The 10,360-nt window shown below is 40.5% G+C and overlaps 1 protein-coding gene across 2 annotated transcripts in view; it reads left to right on the top strand.

Annotated features, from left to right (window-relative positions):
• The window catches only part of LOC125145319 (CD226 antigen-like), a 19,270-nt gene extending 10,333 nt beyond the window's left edge, over positions 1–8,937 (top strand). The window contains exons 1-5 of one of the 2 annotated variants that reach the window (XM_047817266.1): positions 4,549–4,617; positions 4,949–5,014; positions 5,716–6,033; positions 6,145–6,447; positions 8,535–8,937. In XM_047817266.1, coding sequence (XP_047673222.1) covers positions 4,978–5,014; positions 5,716–6,033; positions 6,145–6,447; positions 8,535–8,836 — 960 coding nt within the window. In that variant the 5' untranslated portion in view covers positions 4,549–4,617; positions 4,949–4,977 and the 3' untranslated portion in view covers positions 8,837–8,937. Of the gene's footprint in view, positions 1–4,548; positions 4,618–4,948; positions 5,015–5,715; positions 6,034–6,144; positions 6,448–8,534 lie in introns of those variants that run through there. The other variant, XM_047817265.1, reaches the window with a different exon arrangement.
• The last annotated feature ends 1,423 nt before the right edge of the window (positions 8,938–10,360 follow it).

Here is a 10,360-nt window from a genome sequence, read left to right as displayed (position 1 = left end):
GTGCCACGAGAGATGTGGGCCGCTCCACAGACCCTGGGCGGAGTGGCCACTCATGACTGCTCCCCACCCTGTGAGGGAAGCGTCATGCGACGACATTGATTCCCCAACACGAGGACTCGGGACAGAAACGTTCTGTCTTTCCAAACATCCAAGGCTCGAAGGGCACGCCGCGAGACCTTGATGGTATGATATGGGTTGCTCCTGAGAGAAAACCCTCTGCCCCGGAGCCACCACTGGAGAGGCCTCGTGCAGGAGGCCGAGCGGAATCACGCTGGACGCCACTGCCATGAGATCCAGCAGCCTCTGGAACTGCTTCACAGTGAGTGGCTGGCCTTCCCACACTCTCCTGACAAAGGGGAGGATGACTTCGAGCCCCATACCACGCCCAAAAAGGTGGTTCTCTGTGGTGGAGAAAGCGTGCTTTTGCTGGCGTTTAGTCGAAACCCAAGCACCTTCATACAGACGAGGACGACATCTCGATGCCGAATCGCCTGGCGCTCCGAATGAGCCAGAATCAACCAATCGTTGATGTAATTTAAAATGCGGATGCCCTAGAGCCGCAGCGGGGTCAGTGCTGTGTCGACGCATTTCGTGAAGGTGCAGGGTGAGAGTGCTAGGTCGAATGGGAGGACCCGATATTGGTAAGCTTTGCCCCCGAAAGCAAACCTCAGGAACCTTCTGTGTGCAGGGAGGATGGAAACGTGAAAGTATGCGTCTTCTAGATCTATTGTGACGAACCAGTTCCCGGACCTGATCTGACTAGAATGGGATGCAACCCGCGTCTCATTCGGAACGACGAAGTACGGGCTGTAGAAGCCTGACTCTCAAACCGAGGGGGGGAACCACCTCGATGGTTCCTTTCCTCAGGAGTGTGCGCACTTCTCGTTCCAGGACCAGAGCCTGCTCGGGTCCCACCAGGTTGGGACACATCCCGTTGAAATGGGGAGGAGAGGACGCAAACTGAACTGTGTAGCCATCCTCTTTGGTCTGCAGGACCCACCGGGAGACTCCTGGCAGCTCCTCCCAAGCTGTCAGAAAGTTCCTCAGGGGAACAAACCCCTAGGGGCTGGCCTCTGATCCACTCAGAGCAGCTGGGGCAGAGCCCTTCAGCTGATGGTGCCTCACAAGAGGCGGCGGACCCTCCCCCTCCACAACGAACCTTCGGGTGGAAAGGTGGGAAGCAAACCACTGGAGGGAAGCGGGCCTCTTCCATCCGTACCCAGAGTTTGGGCAGAAGTGGAGGGAGGTGCCCGCTGGAGGGGGGCTGTGCTCTGAAGTACATCCTGTGGCAGAACCAATGGCCTGGCATCGCCTTGGGCCCTTAGGCTCCGCCTGTGGACATCGGGTGGCCACACTCTGTTTCTGGGCTTCACGGTGTCCGGAAGGACCAGGCTGGGGCTGCCGCCGAACAGCCCCATGAGATCGCTGAGGGAGGTAGTGCTGAAACGCAGCCGACTGCTTTTTAGACTTCTGGAACTTGTTCACGACCACCATCACAGCATCGCCAAACAGTCCAGGAGGAGCCATCGGTAAGCCACAGAAGCCTTTCTGTGGCCACCAGGGCCGCCATGGACCGACCAACGGCCCAGCCGTGTGTTTTGTGACCCGAAGGGTTAAGTCGGCAGTGCAACGCCACTCCTTAATATCAGTGGTCCCGGAGCGGTCCTGGTCTCATCCAAATCACATAGCAGGTCAGCCTGGTATGCCTGCAACAGACCCATGATGTGGAGGCAATCCTCTGCCTGGCCTGCTGCCACGTAAGCCATCCCTATTAAGGCCGATGTAGCACGTAGCGGCTTAGTAGGGAACACCGGGGCCTTTAGCGATGATGCTACGCTAGGGGAGAGATAGCTAGCTAGCATCTCTTCCACACGCAGCATCGCCTCATAGCCGCACGCCTTAGCCCCAACCACATTCACGAAGAGCGAGGAGTGACGAGGAGAAGTGCGTGCCGAATACGGGGTTTCCCAGGATCTGGACACCTCGGTGTGCAGATCGGGAAAAAAAATGGCATGTAATGCTGTGCTGCTCGCGCCGGGAGAAGAAGCAGCCATCCGGCCTGCTTCTCCGAGGGAGCAGGAGCTCGATTCAGCAGACAGGGCTGGAGAGGACTCATCTGCATCCAATCCCGCTGCTATATAGGCCTGTGAGCCCCACGAGCGCCGGTGCCACTATGTCTCAGCAAGAGCGGGACCGGCGAAGGAGAGAGCTTTTCTCGTAGAGCGCTCTCCAAAAACAAAGTGTGCGCATAGCCATGTGACTACAATGCGAGCAACTGACTCCCTCGAGAGCCGATTGTGCATGATCCACTCCCAAGCAAACAACACACCAATCATGCAAATCCTTCCGGGTAATGAAACGGGGACACGGAAAAACACACTTAGGGAAATTCTGTCTGCTAGCCATCACTCGATCAGAAAAACAGCGCTTACCTGAACGAGCAGAAGCTAGCGTCTTGTCCATCTCGCAGCCATTTGTAGCTTCCTGTTTACGCGAGTTCACCCGCCTGATGACGTCACGTCCCAACGCCTATTGGTCAGATTACACACGTGGTTCAGCGCAAAAAAAAAATTTTTGTGAAAAAAACGTGACACAAACGTGACTGGTAATGTGTGTGTGTGTTAAGAGTGTTATATAAAGGGGTTACATGAACCAGCTCATAATGTTTGCATTGAATACATTACATCACATTTGGGCAAGTCGTGGCCTAAAGGTTAGAGAGTCTGACTCGTAATCCTAAACGACTCGTAATCCTAAACGACTCGTAAACGACTGAGGTGCCCTTGAGCAAGGCACTGAACCCCCAAACTGCTCCCCAGGCACCACAGCATAAAACATGGCTGCCCACTGCTTCGGGTGTGTGTTCACTGCTGTGTGTGTGTGTGTTCACTGCTGTGTGTGTGTGTTCACTGCTGTGTGTGTGTGTGTGCACTTTGGATGGGTCAAATGCAGAGAACGAATTTTGAGTATGGGTCACCGTACTTAGCCGTATGTCACTTTCACATTATAGCATTACATGATATGTTTGCTTGCACCAGATGATACAATACTTCCTCATACTTCCTCAACAATAACATACGTCATTGTTATTGTTCATTTGTCAGTTCGAAACCGCAAACAGTTCACACTGGTATCTGATATAGGCCACATTTTAAAAGGTAATGTGAACAGCCAAACAAAAAAAATCAGATCTGAGCAAAATATCCGAATTGAGCATTAAGACTTGCAGTGTGAACGTGGCCAATGACTTAATTAACATTTCTTTAGTTTACTTGTATTCAACTTCTTCTGAAAAAGGTTTTGAAATGCTGGAGCCACCTGAAGAGGGTCGGAAGGTCTTTCAGAGGTCCTACATTACAGCTCTATTCTACTGTATAACCAGTGTATAATCTGGAAGTGGAGGAGCAGCATTTCATTTTCTTATTAGTTGTAAGAAATGTCACCAGAGTATCTCTGTTCTATTAAACAGCATATTGTGTAAAACACACACTAGTGTTTTTATTTTTTACTTTAAACCATATTTTAAAATGTACAGTATATACAGTACTGTATAACCAACACGCTTGTGTGATGTATATTAAAGATACAAAAGAGAGTTCCAGCGTAGTGACGATAAATTGTGTCCTACGTCTAGGCCAAAACTTGATAAACAAATTCAGATTATGTTGAAATGTAGAGAACATTAGTATTTGTGCTATAGGATCATATTTGCTTTTGTTCTTTAAGGGTTCAAATGATTCTGTACTCTCCTGGTGATGTTATTTATATTAAATTTAAATAATTTGAATGAATATTTTAATCACACTAATGTGCAGGGCTTTTTATTTGTTAAAATTATTCTTTGTACTATTTATGTACTTGACTACTTCCACTAGATTACACAAATTCTGTTTGCATTATTAATATAGATTAGATTGGATTAGATTACATTGGATTAGATTAGATTCAACTTTATTGTCATTACACATGTACAAGTAAAAGCCAACGGAATGTAGTTTGGCAACTAACCAGAAGTGCAATAAGAAGCAAGTTCAAGATGTACAGTATTTACAGTAAAAATAGTATAATATACAGATGAATATGTTATAGACAAGATATACAGGTTCTGTGCTATAGACATAATGTACAAGGTGTTATCTATTATACTGATATAATATACAGGGGTCGGGGGGTATGAAGCAGTGTTCAGTAAGGTGACAGCTCTAAGTGAAAAAGCTGTTCCTCAATTTGCTGAGGGTTTGTTGTCCAGAAGAAGGGAAGTGGTACTGTCACGCTGTCTATAGACTGAGTGAGAGGAGACTTTAAGAATGCTTTGACCTCCTCATTGGCAGGAAGTGAAGTTGGTGTGCTGTAATATGCTGTTTAGACTAACACAACTGTTTAGTCACACTAAGGTTCCAAAAATGTCCATCACAGACTGATACAACTGGTTTGGGTAACAAACGCCTACACAGCCATAAAAGGAAGTCCTTAAGTTCATCACACTGAACAACTGCAAAAATGATTTATTAGGAGTAGTTCCTGTTCGTACAGAAGTCTAATATGAACCTGTGATCTAAAGGTAAAGCTCTTACCTGCTTTGTGATGCACACAAAAAGAAACTTTCATTGTGAATCAGTAATTTTTTTTTTTTATCTTTTACTGTTTGTGTTGTTAAATTGTAGTAACACTTAAGTATAAACAAACACAGTCACTTTACAGCTGTAAAGTCAATGTGGTGTCAGATAATATATCTTTATGTGTGATGATTATTTCATCTTTATTTAAGTCTTTTAAGATGCACTCAGTTAACTCATAGATCAGCTATAAGATATGTGTGTGTGTGTGTGTGTGTGTGTGTGTGTGTGTGTGTGTGTGTGTGTGTGTGTGTGTGTGTGTGTGTGTGTGTGTGTGTGTGTGTGTATCAGCTATAAAGTTTCCTTTTCTTTACCTCATGCTGCTCTTGTAGGTAACTCTTATAGGACTTTCTGAAACACCATGAAGTGGCTTTTAATTCCTTGCATCATTGTGATGAGTAAGTGTTACTGTTTATAGTTCTGTATTAAACACTGATGACAGATTAAACATTTCTTGACATGATGTTGTGTTTACCCTAGTTGTGTTTTACCATGGAACCTCTAGTGGGATCCAGAATATTGTATGGTGGCGTTTTGGACAAGAGAGATTAAGAATATAAGACAAGAGTAAAGACATGCTGGATTGGATGGGGTTCTGTCGGGGTTCTCATTAAACCTATTAAAGACATTTAAGCTTCTGTCTAAGTGACTACAACACCTGCTCAATTTAGAGGTTTATGTGTGTGGTGTTGTTTTGTTTGCCTTTATGAAATAAATAAAATAAAGAAAAAGGTAAGTAGTTAAAAAAAGTGTTAAAATAATTTAAAGTTAAATATCATTTAAAAAATACATAAGTCATGTTGGTCCAGTAATCACACTGTAATATCTTTATGTTCACATCTAAATCTAAAGTCTAATCCAATAGTCCACGTCCACAGTAGAACTGCTCTGTTTACTGACATATATTTTAGTTTCAGGTTTATTTTCATTACACACAAGGGACCGATGGAATAAAGTTCAAAGTATCTCATAATCAGCAGTGTGTATGTGTCTCTGAAGAAACAGATGTTTCTCCAAAAGAAACAGCTTTAACTTATGGATTTATGGTGTGTCAAATATTCAAAATATCTTTTCTGATCTTTACCTTCTGATCTGTTAGTTTACCTGCTGATGCAGCAGTTTCAAGCCTTCATCGTCATAGAATCGATGGTGAATGAAGCCCTGACCCTCCCGTGTAACTGCTCAGGAAATTGTCCAGTAGTTCAGTGGATCCGCTTCATTCCTGACAATGTTGTCATTGTTCAGAGCTGGATGTGTTTAAAACAAGAGAATTTTAACAAAAGGTTTACACTACCAGAAGATACAAGCAGAGGAGATTTCTCCCTGATGATCAGTTCAGTAGCCTACACTGATGCAGGCTATTACATGTGCAGCTGTAATGAAAAATCAGTGACTGAAGTAGAGCTGAAAGTTATCAGTAAGTTCTCTTGCTGTCATCAGCAGAACATTCTGTCATTCTTAACAAGTCTGATCAGCCACATTAAATGCTAAAATGTAATAACGTGATTTGTTTTTGTTTATCCGGAAGTTGCGACAGTTGTAAAGGCTTTCGAGGGGAAGAACGTCACTCTCCCGTGTTACGGAGACACTCGACAAGTCGTTAAAGATGTAAAGTGGAAGAAAGATGGACACAAGGTCCTGCTGTACACTCCTGCAAACAGATGGATGACTACACAAAACAGATTCACAATGTCAGTAGAAGGCTTTCTACACGGTGATCTCTCTCTTCACATCTGTCCAGTTCACCTGTCTGATACAGGATTATATCAATGTCTCATCCACGATGAATCTCAGGACGGAGAACCACGAGCTGTGTTACTGAAGGTAGAAGGTAAATAGATCTCTTATTCTAATTATACTTACAGACCTCGTGAACTGAAAGTTAAAGGTTTTGTTAAGTTCCTGTGAGCTGAGTGAACATTGTAGTGTAGAGTTTACTTAAGTAAAGTTGGCCGCATATTCACAGATTCAAGTTTCCCGAGTCAATAACTCCTGAGCTAAATGCTCTTGTTACACAAATAACACCTCTTTTTTATCGTAGTAATGTAGAGAGGCAGCTACAATGCAGATGCAACCCAATTTTCCTCAATATCAGCTTTCCTCCGCGTTGGACAAAATACATATGTCTCCTAAGAGACAGATCCCAAGAGGCCGCCTGCAAAGTGCAAAACCCGAAAAGTGAATATAAAAAGCAGTCAATAACTTCACTGTAATACACTGTGCTGTCACCAAACTCAGATCACACATCACTTATGTCCTAACACTTATTTGGGAGAAATGTTTCTTTGTTTATTTTCTATGATTTTTTTTTTATAATATAAAAAAATCAATAACTTGACTACTATGGAAATTATATTCAATAACTTTACTGTAATACACAGTATACAGTATATTATATCATATAATATACAGTGTATATTACAGTAAAGTTATTGATTTTTCATTATTATAAAAAGAATCATTAAAAAATCAACAAAAAAACATTTCCCTCCAAATAAGTGTTGTATTATAACTACTCTATCAGGACATCATTGATGTGTGATCTGAGTTTTGTGGCAGTACAGTGTACTACAGTAACGTTATTGATTATAATTTCCATAATAGTCAAGTTATTGATTTTTTTTATATTATAAAAAATAATGTTTATTATTTTATATATGTTTTCCCAGGTCATTTCACCTACTCTGTACACAGGAGTCAGGTGTGTGGCTGCGGCTCAGTTAACTCCATTAAGTCGGGGATTTTATGCACTTTAAATAAAGTGATTCTCTTTAATGTAGTTGATGCAGACTCATTCATAATTTAGTTGCGCCAAAATGCTGATTACGGATGTAATTTTCCATGAATCTGCTATATTAGCGATTACAATATTACTTAGTTAACGTTAGCTTGTTTACTTGCTTGTTGTACAGTGCACTGTAACTAACACGCCAAAGCCGTTTCCCATGCATTGTTTTATTTGGGACGACTTGGCATAATGTTAACTTAACATTAATGGCCACAATTAGCATATTGTTTAGCTGTTTAGCATATTTACTAAATGAGCACCGTGCTGCGTCCGAACTGACCTCACTGTATTTTTTTGTATAATCAATTTCTATGGTTATTAAGTGTCTTGATTAATTTTAAAGAAAATGTAAAACCTTTTTTAATTCCTTGTTTTTATTGTTGTGATTATTTTTATGTTTTACTTTCTTTGAATAAAAACTTTGAAAATACCCATAATGACGCGTCTCCATGCTACAATAATAATCTTTATAAGTACAATTAGAGTATTATTTGTGTCCCCCTTCAAAAATTGCTCATGAGAAATTTTATATTTATTCCCCCCCCCCCCCCCCCTTACTGTTAAATGAAATTTACGCCCATGGGTATAACTATCAGGAAATCAGTGATGTGTGATCTGAGTTTGGTGACAGTACAGTGTATTACAGTGAAGTTATTAACTGTTTTTATAGCATTCGCTTTTCGGGTTTTGCACTTTGTAGATGGTCCCTTGGGATCTGTTTCTCAGTCATCTGCACATAGAGACTTGTGTTGTGTGTATTTTGTCCACCGCGAAGGAAAGATGATTTTGAGGAAAATTTGGTTGTAGCTGCCTCTCTACATCACTACGATATAAAAAAGAGGTGTTATTTGTGTAGTAACACCCTTTAGTTCAGGAGCTACTGACTCGGGAAACTTGAATCTGTGAATATGAGGACAACTTTACTGAAGTAGTGTTTATTTGTAAATTCAGTCCCATTTGGTACGGTTTTTATAATGATGTAGCTACTGTGGTCAGTCTCCATGCATGTCTGGTAGCGTGTTAACATCCGAACAACACAAGAATGTCTCTTAGTGTTGAAGTTCTACAGTTTCTGTCTACAGCTTTGAAAGTGTCCTAATAAATAATCAAATTATTATATTTTTATTCAGAGCTACAACAATTCACAACCACCAACAGCGCTCCAGATTCAGGTTGGTTTGTACTGCCAGGATTGTTCATCTCTGTAGGGATCAACATCATCGTGCTGATTATTTACATTATGAGAAAATGTAGAGACCTAACCAATTTAATCCAAGTCTCCAGGATCTTTAGCTTTCCTGTACATCACTGTATTGCCCTGTGTATTTCTTTTATTCTGTGTGTTTATTGTTCTGTTCTCATCATATGTGCAACAACAGAAATTTTGAAAAACGTGCAATTTTACCTCTGTGCAATATGTCTTTCATTGTAACCACTACTCTTTTTGTATATTTTGTTTTGTATTTATTGTATATTATATTATGTCTCTATTCTTTTTATATATTTTGCTGCTGTAACAGAGAAATTTCCCCATTGTGAATAAACATATATCTTATTTTATCTTATCTTATCTCACACTGTTGTGTATTTGCACTTTATGCAATTCCGTGTACTTTTACATGTTGAACCATGATCCTTTTTTTTAAATCTGAATTTGTGTGCATTTTACATCACCTAAAGTGTGTATATTTTTATTTAAATTTTTTAATGTAAGCTGGATGAAGATTAATGAACCATGAATGAGATATGGAGTATAAAATGTTATTGGTTTTTAAATGTCAATCCGCTGATTCTTTGATTAAAATCCAGGTAAGTAAATTGTCTGTCAACCTTTTTACCTGTTGTATAAATCAAGGTCATAAAGCACGACACCTCCAAAAAAGTCATATCCAAAGCACATCTGTATTATGTTCAATCTTGTGTTTGTTTAGTGCTGCCAGACTCCTGCAGTCACACAAAACAAAGAGGAAACAATTTAAAGGCATTTTAAACGTCTACACAACTCCTTAATTAACATTTACTTTATTATACTTGTATTCAAAATCTGAAAAATGATTTGAAATGCTGTTTTATTAACTTTGCTATAAACTATATTTTAAAATGTATATACTGTATAATGATACACTTTTTGTGATGCATATTAAAGGTACAAAAGATAAAAGGTTCCAAAAATTGATGGGCAAATTAAGAACGTGTTGAAATTTAGAGAAGAGTTTTCTGAGAAAATGTGTATTTGTACATTCACACACACACACACACACACACACACACACACACACACACACACACACACACACACACACACACACGCTTGTAGAAGTAGGTAATATATAAATAATCACACTAACGTGTTAAAAGCAGGACCTTTATTTGTTTTTCCACTAGAGGGCGCTAGATCACAAAAAAATCTTGCTTGAATTCATAATGTAAATCAGTTTATTACTTTTTTTTCCTATTTCGTTTTCGATAAAGCATCGTGAAGAGAAATCACATGTTTTAACGACAAAAAAGAATGAAAAAGAACTGAGATTAATTATATATATTTAAAAAAAAGACATTATGTCGACTCCAGCCATTTTCGGATTCGAGAGTCGACTCTGAAGCTTCAGAATCGATTCCACATAGTGACGCTATACAGAATTATTACCAGTCTCGAGAAGTTGTGCTCATTATTTACACAAACAATGGTGAAAATAGGTGATAAGATAGTTTGGTCATCCATAACAGCGAGAACATAACAGTTAGAAATGTATTAAATGTAATTAATAGTGAACTGTTTATTTTGTTCTATCTCGTTTCCTGTCTTTTCATGAATTGCTGTGCCTAATCGACTCAACTGATTCCTAATCACTCGAATCAGATTCGGAGTCAACTCCAGGATTCCTCATTGTGAGCAGCGTGGATCAGGGACAATGTTATTCGAGGATGTGGTCATAAAAGTGCTGGATGACTCAAG

The sequence above is a fragment of the Tachysurus fulvidraco genome, chromosome 8 (assembly GCF_022655615.1).
Source record: "Tachysurus fulvidraco isolate hzauxx_2018 chromosome 8, HZAU_PFXX_2.0, whole genome shotgun sequence".
Classification (NCBI taxonomy): domain Eukaryota; kingdom Metazoa; phylum Chordata; class Actinopteri; order Siluriformes; family Bagridae; genus Tachysurus; species Tachysurus fulvidraco.
This window is presented reverse-complemented; position numbering and strand designations above follow the sequence as displayed.